This window comes from Periplaneta americana, chromosome 5 (assembly GCF_040183065.1).
Source record: "Periplaneta americana isolate PAMFEO1 chromosome 5, P.americana_PAMFEO1_priV1, whole genome shotgun sequence".
Classification (NCBI taxonomy): Eukaryota; Metazoa; Arthropoda; class Insecta; order Blattodea; family Blattidae; genus Periplaneta; species Periplaneta americana.
The window spans coordinates 136,325,625-136,349,226 of record NC_091121.1 but is presented as its reverse complement, the minus strand read 5'-3'; the positions used below and the strand labels follow the sequence as shown (position 1 = coordinate 136,349,226).

Here is a 23,602-nt window from a genome sequence, read left to right as displayed (position 1 = left end):
TATTCCGCTGAATAGTCTTTATAAACCAAAATTACTACCATAGAAAAACAGCGACCAATTTCGCAGAAAAGTGCTCAACACCTAAAACAAAAAATGCTGCTGAGTTTGCGATGTGAGGGAAGCGTCACGTACGTACGTATGTGTCAGTGTATCTTCTAGAGTCATTTTGGGAGGTCTCGACATTTGGGAGATATAGACACTTTTAAGAAAAGTATCCATTGTGAGCACTGTTCCTAGTGAATAAAGTCTAACTACATGAGAACTGAGTTCTTTGTAAGTTCATGCATATCTTTGTAAGTTCATGCATATGTATATACACTTTTTTCTGGTTGAGTGGAAGAGAAGGCCTTACGGCCTTAACTCTGCCAGCTAAAATAAATCATTATAATAAATAATTATAACTGAATTGACTGTGTTTTTAATCTCTGGTTAAGTGAATTATCGTGGCTTGAACTCGTATTACACTTTTATTTTCGGTCATGAAGTATAATATACGAACTATAGTTTATTTTCTTTTGGCTGCATGTGCGTGATATTAGTACATATGCAAAATATTACGTATACATTTTACAGGGTAGTAAAGGCGTCAAAGTGATTGTCCTGAAACAATACTATCCTTGTGTCGTGTTCTCCCTGATTTCGCTTATGGTTCTTCTGGGGGGGCTGTCTCTTTCAGAATTTGTGTATGTTTGGTCTTAGGAGAGTTCGCAACCTTTCATAGAGTTTTTTAGTGCCACATTGGCCATCTATCTCTTTATCTCTTCGTGTGTCTGCCTGCATGTATGAAACTACTCATCTTCCATTGACCCAATCTTAATTAAACTTTATATTTTAAGTTTCATTGATATTGGACATATAGAGAAATGCACAACTCCCGAAACAAACACGGAAAATCAAATAGTTCGGCATATTCTTCGTCTTGATTAAAAAAGAGATATAAATTAACAATTAATGGCGTAAGAGAATTGACATCCAGATGTACTGCAGGATAACATGTTTAGGTACGATCTGGTTCTGGTAGAAAATTGATGTGAAATTGGCGTTGAAGAAGACATTACCACTCCCCCAAAAACACCACAGACACCGTCTGCACAAGGACATTTAAGCTTGCCTAATTCCTCACCTAATGATTCTTTCTTTGAAGATGTGATGCCAGTTTCGCTGCTAACACTTCCATCTGGTATGAAAAGAGTAAGAAAACTACAAGACTCAGACTAATAACGTCTGAAAACTATAGAAAATAGCTGAAGGTGAATAAACAACAAAAATAAGTTAGGTTTTCCCCCGAAGAAAGCCGTCTAATGCTCTGCGTGTAGGGATAGGAAGCTAGTTCATCAAACAATCTGGACAATTAAAAAAACTATTGTGCCGCCTGTAGTTGGTATTACTACAATGATAATGCTAAATAACTTTGTATTCAGTTTGTTGGAGAATACCAAAAAATATTTTCACGAGGCATATGTGGAAAATGGCACCGATGAAATATTCACATGTGATCAACGTGAGTAGAAGTATTATAAAGTATTTAGAAATATTTCAGGAGCAAATTTTGTGTTGTAAATGTTGGGTTCGTATGTTTGTAATACTATGTTGAAATCTCCCCAATTATGGGAGAAGTCGACACTTCGGCACTAATTCGTATTTTTTTTAAACAATAATACAAAATAATGACATTGGCACCAGATGTATGAAATGTAAAGAAAACTAGGTCTTTACACAATAGAGAAAAATTAGAATAAAATTTGCATAGATTTGAATAGCGTGTCTAGATGACCCTAAATTACCCTATGTACGAGTTGGCCCACCAGCGTACCTCAGACGGTAGACGTATTTCCTTATTGATCCGGAGTTGCACTTCAGCGTGGCTTCGATTCCCGCTTGGGCTGATTACCAGATTGGATTTTTACCTAGATTTTCTCCAATCATAAGGAGAATGTCAGATAATCGCATGCGAAATACTAGACATCATCTCGACAAATACCATTTCGCTGTCACAATTTTTATGATTGCTAAATAAGCTAAATAAGCCCCTGGTAGAGGGGCAGAGAAGGCCTGATGGCCTTATCTCTACCAGGTTAAATAAATAAATCTAATCTAATCTAATCTAATAATGGATGCCGCATCGTTAAGTAACCGACGAAAAGCGTACAAGTTATGTTGCTATGTCGAGATTTCTATGTTTCGTTCGACATTAAGTGAGTACTAGAGGGCACACAGTACGACTCCCTGGCTATGGGTTTGTTATGACGCCGGTTCTGTTCCTAACAAAAGATATGACGTTATACTGGCAATCGATAAACTTCAGATTTTGACATAGGAGAAAAACGGCGGACAGAATTTTCGAGCAGCCTAAGTTTCCTTTGCGTGTCTTAAATGTACGACAAATGATTCGCGAATCTACAGTACTACCTTCCAGTTGTTAATGTTGACGTTAACCGGGTTTAAACATGGGAATGTAGGATACAATGACAAGAATGATATTCAAGAAACTGCCCTGACGACGAGTATGCAAATATAGCTCTCGATATTTCTTAATCTGTTAGGCCTAATGGATACAAAATGCCATGAAACAGTTGGAGAAGAAAGACTTTTGTCGCCAACTGTCGAAAGTGCGGTATTAACACAGGCTATTATTGGCTACGAGCGCAGGGAACACCGCATTCGTCTCCCAATAAGATATTTCAGAACGTTTTGAGGCTTGTGCATGGATGAATAATAGGATGCGAAACTACGATCAGCACCATCTAGTTTCAATAGGAACAAGTAATAAGACTATCACCCGATGTCGTAAGTGGTGAACATCAGAACTATGTAATGGCAAAATCCCGTTAGTTAGCAGACTTATCTGTTACATGGATCCGTATGGAGAAATTGAGAATACAAGATCATGCAATACTGATGGAAAAAATATGGAGAAAAATCTAGGCAAAAATAATATATGATACCTACATATCATCTCGCTAGTATAATCTCGCTATCACCAATTCCACCGACATAGTTGATACAGCGTCTTAAATATACAAGAAAAAAAAACAAGAACAAATAATACGGGAACGCTACGAAGTGCCGAAGGATAAGCGAGAGAGATATCTCGCAGGAAAGATGATCCATTCATGAAACTTCGATAGTGATGTGGAGATTAAGTAATAACAATTCAAGAGTTCGCGGGAGAAACGATGAATGTCACAGTTTTGTTAAGGTTGATGTCATTATCTAATTCAATGGATTACTACGAAATTTAATTCAAATCTCACATATAAGGCCAATTAAACAGTGTTCATGGGTTAGATGAGAAACATACAATATATACAACACAGTTGTATGAACACTTTCTCATACGAAATTTAATGTTCTTATGAAAAATGGTAAAAAGGAGAATTATCACCACGAATGCAGTAATCCTTTCCTTTATTTTCTTTAGAAACAGCACTACATCTTGCAGTTATAGATTCAATTAGATCATTATCTACTCCTTAACAGAAATGTGACATTCATCGTTTTTCCCGCGAACTCTTCAATTGATAGTTCTATATTCGTGGTAGGAGAAACGGAAGTTTCCCAAGAAATCCTCTTAAAAATCTCTCATGATCACATACTGCTCTTGAATTCTAAGAATTCGAATCCCATAAAACCGAAGGTCTTCTTCTTCTTCTTATTATTATTATTATTATTATTATTATTATTATTATTATTATTATTATTAGCAGTTTTGAGTGACTTGCCAGTTTTGCTACTACTGTCCTTGCGGGGTAAGAGAAGAGAGTAAGCCAGTAACTCAGAGTTCTTGAAGGAGGAGGTGAATGGTGGTGATGTCATTGGCCGGCTGAGACAAACAAGGCTCAGTCATTGGCCGGTCGGTTCTGTGTCGGGGATAGGTTATAAGAGTGGGGAAAAGGCTCGCATTCCTTCTCGTGAAATGCGAACAGTACATACGTAGATTGGTCCTTCCATCTGCGATAGTGTGTTCCTAAATCTCTTCTTTCTTGTGGTTAGTAATGTAGTGCTTTTAAAGGTAACTGTTCCACTCGCGTTTCTTAGAATATGTTGGTTCCATTTCAATTGATAATTTTAAATGTTATATTGTGTCATTGTTTCAACTTTCTATTGATTGCGCAGGTCTTCGCCTTTCTCTTAAATTTACACCATAGGAATCTCATTTTCGAGTTTTATCCTTGATTTATCCTTTTGGCGAAGGATCCAACATTCACTACCTTTAAGGGGTTAGGTATAGCTTACAGCAGTAGAATGTTTGGAAATAATCAATATTTTTTTCCTCCATTACTGCATCTTATACAATAATGAAATTTGTATGTGTAAAATACTGTCCTTTTGCTCTATAAAAATATTTTTTACGATAAAAATATTGTTTAGATTTTTTCTTCAAAATTAAAAACGGTTACAGTTCACTTTGCAGTGATGAAGCGTTTCCCTCATAACTCATAAACTTGTTAACTTTTTCATGTTCTATCTCTTTTATTTTATTTCTGAAACTCATGTTTACAATATCATGCTCTTTCAACTACATTATTTAATAAATATTTTCCTTTATTTTGTATTAGAATAAAATACTGATATTTGACCATTTTTTCAAATGAATTTATTTTTTATCAGACAATCTATCAAAGATAAAGAAGTGATTTCGTATGATATTGTAGATATGACATGCATAAATACATACAAAAAATTTGATCACAGAATGTTGGATACTTTTTGAGTTATAAGGGAAATGCTTCATCACTGCGCAGTGAATTTTGAATTTTGTAAAATAAATATATATTTTTTTTTAATCTGTAAAAATAAGTGTATTATATAGTAGAAGGACAGTGTTTTACACGTACTAATTTTTATTATTGTACAAGATACAGTAATGCAGGAAAAAAATGTTGAATATTTCCAAAATTTAACTCCTTTAAGCTGTACCTAATCCCTTAAAGGAGAGTTGGTTTTGAAATTATGTTGTGAAATCTGATCTCTATGTCTTTCCTTATTTGTTTACGAATTTTGTTTTAAAATTCAATTTAATTTGTTACTGGTACATTTAAAAAAAAATTCTATATTCTTTTGATAAGTGAACTGTGAAATATTACAGCCCAAGGTATATTAAGTCCATTACATTTTCAATTATTTTATTTTATTGTCTTTTACAAAATAAGTCCAGTTCAAAAAAGAACTGGAATTTTAATCAATTGCTACGTACCTTGCGTGTCCAGTGAATGCTGGGTACAGGATTCCCCGATGCTTTACACTCCAAAGTAATGGATCCACCTTTACGAGCCTTGAGTTGCCCATTGGACGGCGACATTCGAATGCTGGGAGGAACTACAACAAAAGGAGAGAGAGAAGCGTTTAGTGCCATGTGGAGATACATCGCGTGATTTATTAGAAGCACAATTACAGGTGAAAACTTCATCCAGTCTGTTGAAAGCCAGTTGTCACCGGCACTGACACCAGACGTAACGTGACCGTAATTTATCGCCAGAGGCTCAAACTTCGTAACAAAAGAGCCTAATAATACTGCATAATAATTACACGCCCATTAAAATTATAAAACAGCCCTATCTATCCTGAGAATCACGACATCGCTTTTTAACAAACTCATTAATATTTCTTTTGGTTTGCAGGTTGTAATAAAATGTCGAAACTGTTAAAAGAAAATGTTAGGAGAAGAACTAATTTAATTTAGCAACATGTCAACAACTGAGCGAGTTGCAACAGCAACTGCGAAGTTGAAATCGTTCATTAAAAGAAATCAGAAAATAAATTAAGGTAGGCCGTAGTAATCAGACAACATTGTCGACAGTATTACGTGTTACTTCATCAGATTACTGTACAGAACCCATATTATCATAAATAACACCATGAGTAAGTTTCATCGTATGTATAGTTTGAAAAGCTCGAAAGCTAAGCGAAGCATGAGGGAAATTACCTAAAGAGATATTTGCCAAAACTATTTCGTGAATAGAATATTCAGTAAACAGTATTAATAAAATAGGAATAATAACATGTTTATATCCAAGCCTGCTTCAACAGAGAGCATCTACCTGAAAGCCAGATTTGCATAATATATTCGTTACTGTAGGTTACAATCTTTCCATTTTTGAAGAATTGGACATATCACAGAACATTAATAAATACACGAGAGCTCTGGGCATTATAAATAGTATGATGAAAGCATCCTTGGTTCAGAAACACACCCGCATATGTCTCTACGGCTTGTGAAATGCGATTCATGCGAAGAACAGCTGGCTATACTAAATGGGATCTGAAAAGAAATTGTGAAATTTTAAAGGAACTAATAACTCAACCAGTTTCAGATTACATTGTTCAATATCAGTCTAATTGGAAACATCATTTGGAAAGAATGAGTAATAGTAGACTCCCAAAGGCAATTTATAATTATGTACCACATGGTCAAAGATCTGTGGGTCGTCCTGCTAAGAGATGGTGTGAAAATTTTATGTGAGACCGTAACAGGCGTTGTGGCCTAACACTTGTCAGGCAGAAGAAGAAGAAGACTGTAGGCACGTTAACAGAAAGGCACAATTTAAGCCACACAGAATTTGTGTGCACTCAAAGTTGGGATCTGGCGTCTTGTCAGACCATTTGAGTTGTGTGGATAAAAGGGAAGAATTGTGACGGTGTCGTGTATGGTTCCTGGGGTAGCTCAGTCGGTGGAGCATTCGTACGCTGAACGAAGAGTACCGGGATCGATAACCTGCCCGGAACAACTTTTCTCTTGAAATTATTCAAGCCTGCTTCACAGGGAGCTTCTACCTGAAAGCCAGATTTGATTAATATATTCGTTACTGTAGGTACGTTAACAGAAAGCCACAATTTAAACCAAAAAGAATTGTGTGCACTCAAAGTTAGGTTTCTGGCGTCTTGTCAGCCCATTTGAGTTGTGTAGATATAAAGGGAAGAATTGTGACTGTTTCATGTATGGTTCCTGGGATAGCTCAGTCGGTAGAGCATTCGTTTGCTAAGCGAAGGGTTCCGGGATCGATACCAGCCTCGGAACAATTTTTCCCTAGAAATTATTCAAGCTTCTACCTGAAAGCTAGATTTGCATAATGTTTATATTCAATTTACTAGCATATCGGATTTGGTACATTGGAAATGACTTTTATATCAGGGGCGTAGCGTGCATGGATGCGGGTGTTGTGACGAATCCCTCGAATTTTTCTGAACAAAAATATATTTATATTTACCAGTACTTTATTTTGTGTGTATCGTGTTATACCTGTTACACAAGCCACGACCATGGCGATGTCTGAGCAACGTCAAACCACGCTTTGACGTTACACACAATAGTACTGCGTACAGTCTAGAAATATCTTCATAATGAAATCAAAGTTGTGGTTTTTATTCAAATCAAAAGAGAAGCGGATTTAATACGAATAGCGTTTGACCCAGCAAGAATGTAATTCCATACCATATGAATATAAATTCGTAGAATCAGATCCAGTGGAAATATTTCAATAGTGACGACTGATTAATTAATTTTCCCTTGCTAGGTCTAATCAATGTATCCTATCTTAATCAAGTCGAGAGAGGTGCTTTCTCAACATTGTGAAGGTGGTAAAAGAATTGCCTTCATTCAAACCGACATGGCAATCCATTGATCCCTTTCTCTATACGAAAGCATTGTATCGTGACGGCTCGGAAAGTAAAATATGTTAACACGTGCGCTATTATGTAGCCCACTTCTGTGAAATGGTCTGGCTACAAAAAAAGCCGGTGAATAGATTTTCAAATATCCCAATACAGACTATAGAGTTTGAACTGTGAAGTGCTTTATATGGTTCACTACTCCACACTACTATTGAAGAACATATATGAAACTCTCATCGGAAAGGTTACAGAATTATATAATATACTATTTAAGTTCATTGAAAATTTAATATTGTTTAGAAGATTGTAACATTCTGCTGGAACCAGCTATAGGAAAATTAAATTTCGCTCTCTCAACCATTGTTAGGCCTATGTTTCTAGTAGAAAACAGTCAGATTTATGGAAGCAAGTTTCTAACTGCAGTTATTCAATTCAGATACAGTCAGGCGAAGAACCTTGTAGGGCAATCAAACACAGTTTTATTTTGTAGTATATTTATCATTAGGCTACTTTGCAGAACTTTCAAGTGCAATTTAACAGACAAAATTTAAGACTTAAAAAAATCGAAATGTACATAAATTAAATTCTTTGTATAAGAAAACTATAATGATTTCAGATTTTAATAGCCGCCCAGAACAAGGTTGTAACCAGCAAATACGAAATTCTCCAAAAATGAGGAAAAACACTTTGTACTGTACACTCATTCATTCATAGTGTTCTGCCCAGGGCATGTCTCTCACTACAAACCCAGCATTCTCCAGTCTTTCCTATTTTCTGCCTTGCTCTTTGTCTCCTCATATGATCATATATCATCTGATGTCTTCTTCTGTCCCGAACTCTTTTTCCGTTCACCATTCCTTCTAGTATATTCTTCAGTCGGCAGTTTCTTCTCAACTAGTGACCCAACGAATTCCTTTTCCTCTTTCTGATCAGCTTCAGCATCATTCTTTCTTCAAAGTACTGTCCATACTTTTAAATTTTTAGAGCATTATTGACAATCAACATTTGTGCTGATTTTAATACGAGTATAAGCTTTACACATAGTGCATCATTAACAACCAATATTCACGAAAAAGTCTACTTATGAGAAATGGAGGTTACAACTATGTTCTGGGAGGCTATTCAATTTAGAAAATATGATTGGGTATATAGGCGTCCTTTTAGCCAACATCACCCTGTCTTCGGACAGTTGACTAAATAACATCATCATCGTCTCATCTTATCGCGCGTGTAGCTTAGACAAGCATCCTATGGCGGAAATTTGGCAAGACACTGTCGATGAATTTGTGTACATAAGTGGCTTCATATGGGTGAATGACGAACAATCACGTACCACCATTAGTTTTTTTAGTAGGTTATTTTACGACGCTTTATGAACAGCTTAGGTAATTTAGCGTCTGAATGAGTTGAAGGTGAAGGTGATAATGCCGGTGAAATGAGTCCGGGGTCCAACACCGAATGTTACCCAGCATTTGCTCATATTGGGTTGAGGGAAAATCCCGGAAAAAACCTCAACCATGTAACTTTCTCCGACCGGGAATCGAACCCGGGTCACTTGGTTTCGCGGCGAGACGCGCTAACCGTTACTCCACAGGTGTGGACCCGCCATTAGTGGAAACTAGTAATTTATGATTTAAACTCTTCCAAAAATTGAATTTAGCGTGTTTCTCCATATTTCTTCTTTCATTATGCATATTTCAGACTGCACAAAAAATCCTGGCCTTAATAATAAGTATTGCTATGCGATTCACTTTAAGAAAGAAATTAACTTAAGATGTTGATAAAGCGTCGTAAAATAACCTACTAAAAAAGAAAAGAAAAGAAAAAGAAAGAAATAAGCAAAAAATTGCGCCTAAACGTTGAATTTTAAATGATCTATATGTTTCTGAGGAAAATAGTAAAATATGAATCACCGAAAGTGTTGAATAATGTTAACCGCAAGACTAGGCCTACTCCAACGTGTTTACCACATCCGTTTCGAATCCAGCGCGAGGGTAAGCTAAGATTAATTATCCCCAGCACACGCACCTAGAGATTAATAGGCATAATGTGTAACCACGCCTTGTTCCATTAATGCACGAAGCGGGGTAACATCTGCACAGATCAATAAAACAACAATTATATAGATCCATAGTTACACATATCTAGAAATTATATAATGCGAGATATTCATTATTTTACTTACTAAATTGTTTTCTAGTTTACTTTTTCAGTAGCTAGTTGTTCGCTTATTTCCTGCTAATTGATCTATTTATTCATAGGATATGATTTTGTACTTATCTATTCTGTTTGCTGACGTTGTTCAAGCGAAAGCGCTTTTGTGTACAAATTCAGTGGATTCACTTTCCATTTGAGGCAAGGAGTAGAGATTTATTTTCCTCTCATGCGGCTAGACGTATTTCCCATTCATTGCATTTGCCCTGTATTGTCGTAAAGCCGCATGGCCATACATTCACATGCTAATTTTAATTCGGAATGTTGGTCGATAGCGGAACGGGTCAAATAGTGCTATCTCGAAAGAAGTGGCGGTGGTGAGAATGATGCTGATAATGCTGGTGGTGACAGTACTGGTAGAAGTGGTATTGACTATTGATATACAGTACATGTTGCTTTTATTTTAGAGCATCAGTGCGCTTAGCAACAGAGACAAACCTACTTACAAGTTACAAAAACCAATGCTAAAAATATTATTTATTTATTTATTTATTTATTTATTTATTTATTTATTTATTTATTTACTTACTTATTTATCGATTTACTGATTTATTTTTTTATTTATTAAATTTATTTATTTAATTATTTATTTATTCTGGTATAGGTCTCGCAACCACGGATTACCGACGGAAGGAATGCGAATCAAACACTGCGATAAGGAAGAGCGGGCGACAGAAAAGATCACGAGATAACTTGATTGATATTCGAGAGTACAGTCGGAAGAGAAATGACATCGATAGAATCAGTCTTGCGTTGTGATAGTTACATTACGACTTTAGTTTGTTGCATTGCATGTGAATACGTGTCTTGTATCGCACGGCATTATTATTTCATTCGTAAACATATGTTGCGCGTTTAATTAGCTTCGAATTTTTCTCTTGCTACGTTCTTTATTTCCACAATGATGTCCTCATTTGTTCACCTTCTTGGAAGAGACAGTACTTCTATCGGCTCGCACCTCTCCCCCCTCGGCGTGCCTACATACACACGTCAAAACAGACAGCAACGCCACCATTGCTTTTCGGTAATCGTTTCTTGCGCGAGCTGTAGAGTTAAGGCCATGAAGCCTTCTCTTCCACACTACCAGAAGTGAAATTCATAATGAAACAATGACAAAAATAGTAAAGTCATACTTAAATATAAAAATCATTTTCATGCACATGTGATGTATCGAAGTACGTATGATATTTCCGTGCAGAAATTCTGAATTACGTAATGATGAAGGATGCGTGGAGTGGAGAAAAATTCTCTCCGGAACCGGGACTCGAACCCGGGTTTTCAGCTCTAGTTGCTGACACTTTATTCAGTAAGCCACATCGGATTCCAGTCCCGATGCCGGATTGAATCCTCTCAGTAGTTTCTCTTTAGTTGCCAACCCCCATGCACTGTGTCACAGATGTGTGACAGTGACACAATCTCCAACACACTATGTGCAGAGGTGCACTCATTACGAGTGACTAAGTGGCCGGGATCCGACTAATCACTAGTGATCACTAACTGATTATTTACGCATATCGTATTATTGTGATGTACCGAAGTACATATGACATTTCCGTGCAGGACTTCTGCATTACCATATAACGAAGGAGGAGTGGAGCGGAGAAAAATTCTCTCCGGTACTGGGACTCGAATCCGGATTTTCAGCTCTACGTGCTGACGCTTTATCCACTTAGCCACACCGTATTTAAGACGGCGCTCATTTCGTTGGATCCAGGCTACTTAGTCGGATAGTCGCGAGATGGGTAGCTACTTTGAGGTCCTTTAGAACGGGTATGTGTACTGTAATTATTCTGGCACAGAAACCCTGTAATGTAATGACAACGACAGTAATAAACATGAGGAGCAAAATGTTGGCGTGCTGTTAAACGTCCGTACATTTCGTCCATTCCTTGTCCTTTCATCTACATTTCACATTTTCCACCCACGCTCGAATTCTCACCAAAAAAAAAAAATAGTTGCCATTACTTATGCCCCAACCCTTGTATTTATTTATTTATTTTTTTGTAAGTTTATATATTTATTTATTTACTTAGGAGTATTTACTTGCTTACCTATTCACTTCTATATTTATTCATTCATTTAGTACTTTGCTTAACCAAAGCTTTTATCCGACATGCGCACGATTGCGAGTACAGTCCCTACCAAAAGTTTAAGGACATCCCTACATAGGTGATGTTTTACTCCTGTTCTTATACAGTGGAAGCTCTTAAGTTCGACATCCTATTGTGCCCTATACGGGCACTAAGATATGGGTTTTCCATTGAATGGAAATTGGTCCTGTGTCTTGTAGTGATACTTTTGTTAAAGGAAAACAGAATATTTATTGATTAGGACATCCATATTGATCACTGATTTTAAATTAATGAACTCTCCTTTTTCTATTTGAGAATTGTGTTGTTTTTGAGACGGAACTGTCGAAACCCACTGTGGTACTAGAAGCGCATACACAAGTCTCGGGGCGGGCAGGAAATGCAAGTACGGTACTGTATTCGTTGATGGATAACCAATCAGAATTTGTATTCATTTCACCTGCCACACCTACTGACCTTATTGGACTGAACTTTCAATTCTGTTCAGTCGAACTTAGGAGAGTCCACTGTACTTATGTGACACCTCCTGATGCCTGTGAAAAGTGAAGTTTTTACTGCAAACCCAATCTATCTTTCGAACTTTGGATTATATAACAGTGTCTCTGTTATGAAACGTAATGAAACATTACTTATTTTGTAGGACAATTTAATGACTCCAGAATGGATTGACTTGGGACAGTGAATTTTGGAATAGAGTTAGATATATCGAAAGAAATCTTGTGCAATTATGTTTTTTGATTAAAAAATTGTGACATTTCGTGGAGACATTGTAATCCAGATTATTTTTTTTTATCTTTACGAAAAATTGTCATTTTTTTTTAATTCTCTTGACCTTGAAATTCGCGGCAAATGAATTTTGGTCCGCCACACCATTTACATCATAATATTGGGAGTTGGTAACATTGGTCAATCAGCTTATTCCCTCCATATTTAGTAATCAGCTGTGGAGTTTGCTACAAGTATGGAAAGGTTAATTTCTTCCCTGAAAAAAAAAAAAAAGAAAATAACGCCGAAATTCAGTGAGTGTGGATGTGACATCGCTGATTATTTGAATGTGGAAGAATGACTAAATAATATCTAACTCTATTCCAAAATTCATTGATTTAGGTCAACCCATTCTGGGGTGATTTATCTTTTCCTACAAAATATGTAATTTTAAATAATTTTCATAACAAACAAATTGTTATATAACCCACAGATTGGAATATAGACAGATTGGGTTCGCAGTAAAAAAAAAAAACTTCACTTTTCACAGGCATTTGGTCCCTGTATAAACATCAGCGGGTTTCACCTAAGTATAAGGACAGGAGTGAAACATCACTTATGGAGGGATGTCCTTAAACTTTTGATAGAGACTGTAGATGGAGATTTGTCTAATTGTACATTAGACACCTCACAAATGCTGACTTCCTTGATCATGAGGAGAATAAGAACTCCTATGAAGTACGTAGTAACTTCCGTAAGAAGCGAGAAAGCAAAATGCTTATAAAATGTATTATTATTATTATTATTATTGTTGTTATTATTATTATTATTATTATTATTATTATTATTATTTTCTTCAGAATTTTACCTACACTCTTCACAATTTTCCTTGCATTATTATCCCTGTTTCTAAAAATAGAGCATCTCCTGTGATTGCGTGACGTAGAAACCGGGGTCCGTCACAATATATGTCCTCGCGATTTGTCCAAAGATTGGACGATGGCAGTGGAAGTAGTTTCTTGGCATCTCATAAGTCTGTATAATTAGCATTGGGTAAAATGGATAAAAGAATTTATACATAAATATTAAATCTTGAACTTCTGAAAGTAATTGGAATCCCTAATTTATCGACATATTGTATTTGCAGAGTGCACTCTATTGTTACGATGTAAAACTTATATAAAGAAATTTATGGAGGAATATTCTATTAAAGTACGGGAACTCTCTTTTCTGCTTCCAGTCCCCCTTTAAGAATTCTTTCGTAACGTCAGTATTTTCACCCTTATATCGATTGAGTCTTCTGAAATATAGCTCGGCTGTTTAATGACGCATGGCTTTGGTGAGGGATTTTTCCCACACGAGAGTGAACGCGTGTAATATGTAAATGGTACTCTTCGGTGTATGAGAGTGAGTCATATATCATTCCCCGGATAATTAAACAATGATGTGTGCAATTCTTATAATTTCAAAGATATATTGAAAGAAACGTGAATAGCATAAGATGATGTACTGCTTTCGAAAATGTGAACTGCCTCTGTCAAAGACGCATAGAATTAAGAGACTCAGTCACCGTAGTCACAGTGGCCTATCGGCTAAGGCGCTAACCTGTCGATCCAAAGTTGCGCTCGGGCGCGGATTCGATTCCCGCTTGGGCTATTACCTGTTGGGTTATTTCCGAGGTTTTCTCCAACGGTAGGGCGATTGGCAAGAAGCATATAGAAGTACTAATATTGTTTAAAAATGGCTTGTTTTCAACTTCCTTTCTTTAAATATATCTAAATCAACCTTAGTTCCTTTTTCGTTAACAACTGCCAGTGTTCATAATTTAAACATTAGCGTTGAATATAGACTAAATACACAGTGAAAATTGTTTAGATCCCACCATTGAAAGAAGCCACATATGTGAAATATCTGGGTATCTTTATTGATCAAAATTTAAAATGACCTCATCACATTACTTATCTTTGCAAGAGGCTTCGTAAAACAATTTATAAATTCGTTAATCTTCGATGCTACTTATCCATTATAGTTCTACGAAATGTTTATTTGGCCATTTTTCAGTCTATCATTCAAAATATTATTTTTTTGGGGTGGAAGTACATACATTAATCTTAGTTTGTTAAATTTACTACAAAAACGAATAATTAAAATTTGTTTGAAAAAACGTTTAGATTATTCAACTAAATTAATTTATTCTGAATTTAATGTACCGGTATTTAATATTGAACAAATTTATAAAATATACTCCGTAAAAATTGTATCATAAAAATCGTAATAACCATGACACAAGACGAAATTATAATGAAGCATTAGTAGAACCTAAATGTTTCACATCTGCTGGTCTAAACCATAGCATTAATTTTGGCCGTCGGTTATATAATTCTTTAACTAAATTACACCCAGAACTTCTAACATGTAACCCACTAACGTATAACAAGAAAATGATAAACGTGTTAATGACTTTGATTTGATTAAATAAATTTATAACCTATGTGTAAGAATTAATCAGCCTATATTATATTTGTATTCTGTAACTTTGGAATATTTATTTTTCATAAATTGTCCTACTTTATTGACGTACGATATTATTCTTCTCTATGTTAATATTATATTATATAATTTCACTGTAACTGTAATTTTAATTTTAGTTCCTATTTTATTTTGTATATTCTCTTATATTAATAATATATCTGAACTGCAACCGAACATGAGCACAGCTCATTCGGTCCTCAAATTCTGTTAATATTACTATATCCTCTTTTTATATTGACTGTATTATTTTATTTCTATTTCTATTGTTGTAATTATATTCTGTATGGCGAATCCTCGGCCTCATCTCGCTATCTTCAATACAAACGACGATAAATATCCTAGTAGTTGATACAGCGTCATTAAATAAAGAACTAAAAAGAAACTAGAGAGACCAAATCAAAAATAAAAAAAACCGAATGATTTATCTTACATGTAAAAAGAAAATTAGTATAACCAGAAACATCTCAGGAACATCTTGGATTTTGATCATTTATTCAGCTAGTGAAATGTAAGTCGACGAATCACACTGGCACGGAACTTATGTTGATGCCTCACATTCATCATCATCATCGTCATAGTAGGCCGTTATGGTTAGTTCCGTCCGTATACAGGGTTGTTTCCGATCTCTGATAACACATTTGAATGATATCATATGTGTCAGGAGTCACACGACAGCTGAACTGTGGCGCGAGGTGACAGACCATAACGAGTGATCTCATAGTCAGAGTGCACGGCGACACACAATAGAAATTCCCAAGAAAATCGAGCCTTTTTGAGAGGGGTACATTACGACCCTTTCCAATGCCAAGTACAGTTAAGTGAAAATAAAAGAAGCCCGCAATAAACGAGGTTTCGTTCTTTCCAAGAAAGGCATCTTCTGTGTACTTAATAAGATTGGTAAAGCTCGAATGGAATTAATTTGTATTATCTCGTGGGGTGCGGCGACTTGCAACGGAGTGTGAATTTTCTTGCTCTTTCCACTCTGGAATTAATCCCATCCGAGCTTTGCCAGTCTTATTAGGTACGCACAAGATGCCTTTCTTGGAAATAACGAAACCACATGTTTTACACGTAACTGTACTTGACATCGGAAAGAGTTGTTATGTACCCCTCCCAAAAAGGCTCGATTTCCTTCGGCATTGCTACTGTGATACACCGTGCACTCTGATTATGAAATCACTCACTACTAGTCTGTCACCTCTCGCCGCAATTCAGCTGTCGGTGTGATTCCTAACGCACATGATATCATTCAAATTCGTTATCAGAGATCGAAAACAACCCTGTAGAAAGCATTTACAATTCATCTTCCCACCTATTTCTTTGGCGTCCAACATACTTTTGACCTCTAGAAATGTAGTTCATGATTTTTTGGGCCAGCCTTCGAATGTAATATTCGTAAGAGGTGTTCTTGTCACTTATTCTTATTGTCATATTTCCTGATATCTTCATTTTTTTACATCACAATCATTCTTCCGCGGAAAAAAAATACAGTGACATCAAAAACTTTTTCCTTACATTTTTATTGTACCTTTTTTGACTATACCGTGCAGGCTTTGCTTAATCGTAAGTTTTGGTTGCCATGGTAATATTTTACACAGCATAGGTACAGAAAAATCAGGGCATAGTTAAAAATGCAAGGAAAAAGTTTTGATGTCAGTCTGTATTCTTAATCATAGAGGAAGAGACTGAGTACATAGTTGTCTATTCCTGGTAATGCTGTACCCAGTATAATATATACAGTCACGAAGTGTGAGGTGATGAGGGTACTAGGAACAATATACTGTGCCGGTACTATTTCGCATTTTCTGTGATTAGGCGATATGAGCGATCCTAGTAGTTAGCAACTATCTATGGATGCATATTCCCTAGATATTGAGCTTCGTAACAGTATATTATCGCCGCGCTCTCATGGTTAACATTCGGCAGGTCTTTGAAATTTAATTGTATTATTGTTTTCAATTTCTTATGTCGCCGCTCCAATCACTCGCCTCAATTTCAATATTGCAACCAATAAGCTGCTTCAATTATTAAATGACACCTACTTGTCTAATGCACGTGGACTAAAACCGAGGTTGCAATGTCTTATGCTGAGGACGAACATTAAGGTATGTGATTAAATTGTTATTAAAGAGTTATTATTAAGAGTTAAGAATGTCAACATAACAAACTAGTGCTTATTCTTATTGAGGAAGTAGACGTGACAACGTGACGCTTAGAGTGAAACCTACAGAGCAACAATCGGTGGGCAAAATTATGCTTTAAAAGCACACCGTACGTTATTGTATTATGCCGACATGTTAAGCATGAGGGCGCGGCGATAATACTAGACTGTGGCTGTGCTATAGTAGGCAGTCTCATTGAAGGCCTATCAAGATTACATTAACGGAGAGAATACAAATTAACTCGGATTAACGATACCTATAGGGGTTTCTACTGGTCGACATTGCGAGTAAGTACAGCGTTATGATTCAATAAAGCTTTCCGCCGTAAATTTCCCTTAGTGACCTTGATATTTCATTAAATTCTGTACCTACCATTATCTGTGCATTTCGAACTGGCTGATCAAGGTCACGTATAAAAGTACAAACCACGCACGAGTCACTGAACTTGACTGAAGTACTAGTAATTCAGGCTGTCCCAGATGATTTTAGGTGAGGAGAATGGTCCAGGATTGGACGTGGCAAATGCAGTCCATTGCTTGACCTTGAGCCGCCAGTTCGAAGTATAGATAATAGTATAGTGCCAAACATGAACTGTGAAGGAAAATTAAACAATAACGTACAAGTGTTGCAGAGAGTAGGCCTAATGGAAAGAATGAATCTAAAAATCCTACTCACCCGCAGAATTAGCGGAAAAGTCTTGGGAAGGAAACAATAGTGAGAAGAAGCGGGGAGGGCGACCATTTTAGGTAATACCTATACGCCATGGCTAAAAGAATTTGAAAATAGGGAACAGAGAACTTGGCTCCTCAGACTTCTTCCAGTAGATAGGAGAAGAATAACAGTACTCACAAGCAAATGAGAACGAAGGAAAAACGATGATAATGATAATAATAATAATAATAATAATAATAATAATAATAATAATAATAATAATAATAATAATAATAATAATTCTTCATTTATACTGGCAGAGTTAAGGTCATAGGGCCTTCTCTTACACTCTACCAGGTCACAAAGTATACAAGCAGTTAAAATTTAACAAAAAGTTAAAGAACAGAATACTAACATATTACAAAAAAAATAATAATAATAGCATAATAAATTCGACACTAAACAACATGAAAATAATACCATAATAGAAAAAAGAAAGTAAAATACATTGGAATATAGTAAAAGCAACTCATTTAGTACAAATGGTTAATATGGAAAACGTAAGGTAGAATATAACAAAATGGAATGTAATAAAATAATAATAAAAAAGAAAAGAAATACGAATATTAAATAAAATTCACAATAAAATGGCTATGCTAATAAATTCATCGGCTGATAAGGAGAACAAAAAGGGGAAAGGAAGGAAAGAAATATAATATATAGCCTATATTTTTACAAAACTATCTCAGAGAAAAGGGCTTATAACTGAAAGGAATCTGAATTGAAAAAGTGCAATTTTAATTTATTTTTGAAACTAGACAATGTCCTACACTCTCTGACATGTTGTGGTAGAGTTCCAGAGATGAGCTGCAGAGACCGTGAAAGATGAAGAGTAGAAGGGTGTTCTGTGTTTAGGAATGGAGAGTGTGATATGGTGTTGTGAGCGAGTATCTATTTCGTGATATGAGGACAAATGTTGAAAACGAGAAGCTAAGTAGCTAGGGTTAGAGGTTTGAAGAATATTGAAGAGTAAAGTGAGAGAGTGAATAGTTCTTCGCTCTTTGAGACCGGCCCAGGACAGCATATTTAGTGAAGGTGAGATAAGGTCAGATCTACGGACGTTGCAAATAAACCGAACACATGCATTATGAACACTTATGATAGCATGGAGGAAAATAGATTAATACATTATCAGTTTCACGTGGAACATCTGTGTGTATATGAAGCGCAAGCCATTTTAAAATAACTAATGTCAAATTAGGCATACTTTAAAATTGCATCATATTATTGCTACCCTCAATTCCGAAAACAAAATATATATATTTAGAAACAGTTGGCTACTAGATGTTTTGTTAAGCTTCATAAATCTGGGATGGAAAACTTTTACTCGTCTTAAATTTAAGATATGGGTTCACAATAATTTTACTTATCCTGCAATGAAACCATGTTTGAGAGACTTATTGCTTTCTAAAATTCCATCGCTCTCGACTAATTTCGAATTTGTGAATTTCGGTCGATTAACAAAGAGAATAACGATCAGATCATAAATAATAACGGAAGTTCAAGCAGAAGAAACTAAAAGATTCTAGATAACTGTTGCTAGATTCCGTACACAAATGAATACAAAGCGATATATGTGAGAAGAGTAATAGGCCTATTTTATTACTGACCAATCGAATGAACTATTTGTTACAAGCCGCCACTCACTTTATTATGGAATATCGTCGTAATTAGCATAAATTTATTTAAAATGGAGATTTTTCGTTTACTTCCCATCTAATTTGGCTCAAATTTCACTCATGGCTTACCTTAACAAGGAATACAATACTGCTTCAGCACGTTACATGTTACAATTTACAGTACACTCTTACCTATTAAAGGAGGTGTTCCACTTCTCGGCAATGGTCAGTTTGTAAACAAAAGCACATCGCGGACCGCTTCTTGTGTGCAACGAGTAAAGCATATGATGTTTACAACGAATGACGTCAGTGACGGCTTGTAACCAATATTCGCAATTATCTCTCAATCGGATCGTTTGCGAACCCATGTTTACTGGAACTTTTTTGCTTCTATTACAAACATCCACCGTTTCAGTTTTCGCTATTAATTTTGATACACCCTATATACCTGTATGAGTCAATATCATATCATTATCAATTATTTTACTGGTTCCAACCCCAATGATGCCTTTTATCAGTTTGGGCATAACCCATTACTAGTGGTTTGTAATGTTATTGATTTTATATCGGTATATTTGCTGGATTATTATGAACACCACTAACCTACCAGTTACAATATCTTTCTCTCCCCCGAAACCACAACCACGGCGGTTGAACTACTGTGACCAACATGATATGAGTTTGTTTTAGGGGAGTGTCATTGTATTATTCAACGTTACAGAGTCCATCTGTTGTCCCTGAACTATCTGGAAAGCTCTCCGCACCAATATAACTGAGTTTCCATATTAGTCAAATTTGCGGTCAACCAAGAAACAATTGAAACATATATTCTCTAAGCATTTCAATTGTGCACCTTTACACTCGTAGTATACAGCTCTGAGTTTTACGAGATCCAAAATGTACCCTAGACTCATGCGTATTGTATTTTATGTTTGTAGTTACCAACAAACAAGTTTTAATAGACCATTATAAAATTATTACTGGCCACATGACTGTCAGTTTTGTTAAAAAAAAATGTATTACATCGTCGGTTTACAAGCAAAACACATTAAGTCAAAAATATTACTTCTGAGAAAAAGGCGTATATAATGTATATTCATTCAATATTCTGTCCAAGGCCAGGTCTTTCACTCCAAACCTAGCATTCTCCAATCCTTCCTATTTTCTGCCTTCCTCTTTGTCTCCTCATATGATCCATATAAAATTTTGAGGATTCAGTTTTGTTGGAACAAAAACGCCTTTCTTTCAAAAGTAATATGTTTAACTTAATTCGTTTTGCTTGTAAACCGACGATATACAGATTGGAAATAATATAAATGTGCAGATTTTTTAATAGCTCATTCCATGGATGAAGTACAAAAATATTCTAATACGGTATTAATTCCAAATGAGTAATTTTCAGAAAAATGTAATTTTCTCCTAAATGTTAATACTATTTTGTTCGATAAGTAGTATTCGTACGAGTCTGATTTTTACTCTTATCATTAAAGACATTGATAAGGAATTATCCAAATCTGGCTTTCAGGTAATAGCTCCCTGTGAAGAAAACTTGAATTTTTTCGAGGGAGAAATTGTTTCGGAGCCGGGTATCGATCCCGGGTCCCTTCGCTTAGTGCACGAATGCTCCAGCTACTGAGCTACCCAGTAACCATACACGACACGAACAATGTGTGACTTAAATTGTGACTTTCTGTTAACGTACCTACACTAACGAATATATTATGCAAGGAATTGTTCATCCCTTTGCAGGTTTTCAATGAACTGGACGGTTTCTTGCTAATTAAATGAAATTTAACACGTATCGTTATTTCCTGCAGTTAGGAAGTCTAGCAACCCTACTGCAGTGGTTAAGGGACGGAATGCTGCTATTCAGACCTGAGCTCAGCTCAGTTCATGTGTGTATTGATAAGAGAACCGGAGATGCGTTCTTGCCAAACTACACAGACTTCCAGCCTAATTTTCTAATTAACCATGCCCTTAATTACAAAGCACATGATAGGTTTTCATTTATTTTAAATTATTTTATTGATACTTTCAATCTGCAAAGCTATATAACTTCCACCCTGTGTATGTTTTACAGGGTGTATCAAAACATGTGGGAAAGCTCTAGGAACTGATAGAGGAACTGAAAATAAGAAAAAAAAAAATCATATAAACATATGGTCAATTTCGCATAGTTCTTTTTTACTTATAGGGCTAGTCATTGTTTGTGGTGTACATAGTGTCTGTGATGATAAACAAGCCACGTGTAATTTTCTTCTGTATTCAAGTCGTTGTTAATTTGTTTTGTACTCAAAGCTACTTAATGAAAGTTGCCATAACAAAATAAACACAAGGCATATGCTAAAATTTCGATTGATATAATTGTCAAAATTTCTTATTTTGAGTGTAATAATTACTTACAATACAACTAGTGGTCAAACTGGAGAACTCTAATCAGGAAATAGTAGAAATGAACCTGGTGTATGGATGAGCTAATTGCAATGCAATAGAAGGAAGACGTTTGTATGCTGAACAATTTTCTAACAGACAACAAGAGTTTCAAAGAATATATGACTGTCTCGTGGAAACAGACTCTTATACAAAATGTGCTTGAGATGGTGAAAGACCAAGGAGCACCTGAACACCGAACTCAGAAGAACGAATTCTCAATTATATTGAGGATAACAGCGCGAGCATTACCAGAGACATAGCAGAAATCGATAATGTGAGTCATATGACAGTGTGGAGAATTCTACGACAATAAATCTTTTATCCATCTCTCCTTTAAAGTGTCCAAGATCTTAGTGAGGCTGAATTTCCACCCAGAGCACCATTTTGTACCTTTTACAACAAACTTGTGTTCAGGATCAACACTTTCTCTTCACCGATGAAACGAAGTTTACCAGAAATGGAGTGCAAAACTTTCATAATATTCATGTATGTGCTGACGAAATTCCAAAGCAGTTTTGAAAACAATACACCAAACAACAGTTCAGCATTAGCCTAATGTCTGGGCTGGAATAATTGGCAACACATTAATCTGTCCTTTCATTTTACCTGGAACATTAATAGCAGGATCATACTGTGACTTTTTTACAAACGACTAAAACGTTTTTTTTTTTTTTTTTTTTTTTTTTTTTAAGGAGTTCTACTGAACTTAATTCTGCGCATGTGGTTCATGCATAATGGGGCAAGCCTCATTTTATTCTTGCTGCTAGAGCAGTTTTAAATCAGCGATTCCCTAATAAATGGATATATTATAAGGGACCGACATTCTGGCTTGGTCGTTCTCCCAACCTTAAGGTATATGTACACCTTTACATACAAAAAATTTTGTTTTGTATAATTTTGCTCTGTAAAATTTTTATACAATTAAGAATGGTACCAGAAAGAGAATGAAGTGAACAGATCCCTTCAAATTATGTCTAAATTGTTTTTAAAAACTATTTTCTTTATAATTTTGATATGCAACTTGAAATATGATAGCTCATGCAGTTTTCAAGATAGAGCCACAGTTTTTTCACTGTTTTATAGCTAAAACTATTCTTTAGTGCCTGACATAGAGCTATTTTTTATTTTTATTTACATTAATTAAATATTACCATATATGTAACTTACAATAATATTTTATGTTGCATAAATCGTGTAAGAAAATCCATAGATAATTATTAATTATATTAATGTTATTTTACTCATTGTCAGGCACTGGGGGACATTTCAAGCTTCAAAATGACACCAATATCTTCTTGGTATCACCATATTTGGTTGAGATATCATGTTTGAAAGAATTAAATATTCTAAAATTACTATTTACAGGAAATGAGTCACAAACTTTCAGAGTCTAGAAGGCTCCATCATCATATGTCACCCCTTAAGCAGCTTCATGTCGGTCCAGTTTCAGCTTCTTTCTGCCTCTCAAATACCTCCTCCTTGTTTTAACTTCAGGTGTTGAATGTTTTTTTTTTTTGGCATTTTT

General features: G+C 35.5%; 1 protein-coding gene across 1 annotated transcript in view; it reads right to left on the bottom strand.

Annotated features, from left to right (window-relative positions):
• LOC138700203 (limbic system-associated membrane protein-like) overlaps window positions 1–23,602 on the bottom strand; it is a 1,314,643-nt gene that overhangs the window by 392,052 nt on the left and 898,989 nt on the right. The window contains exon 3 of the mRNA XM_069826644.1: window positions 5,198–5,319. Coding sequence (XP_069682745.1) covers window positions 5,198–5,319 — 122 coding nt within the window. The remainder of the gene's footprint in view (window positions 1–5,197; window positions 5,320–23,602) is intronic.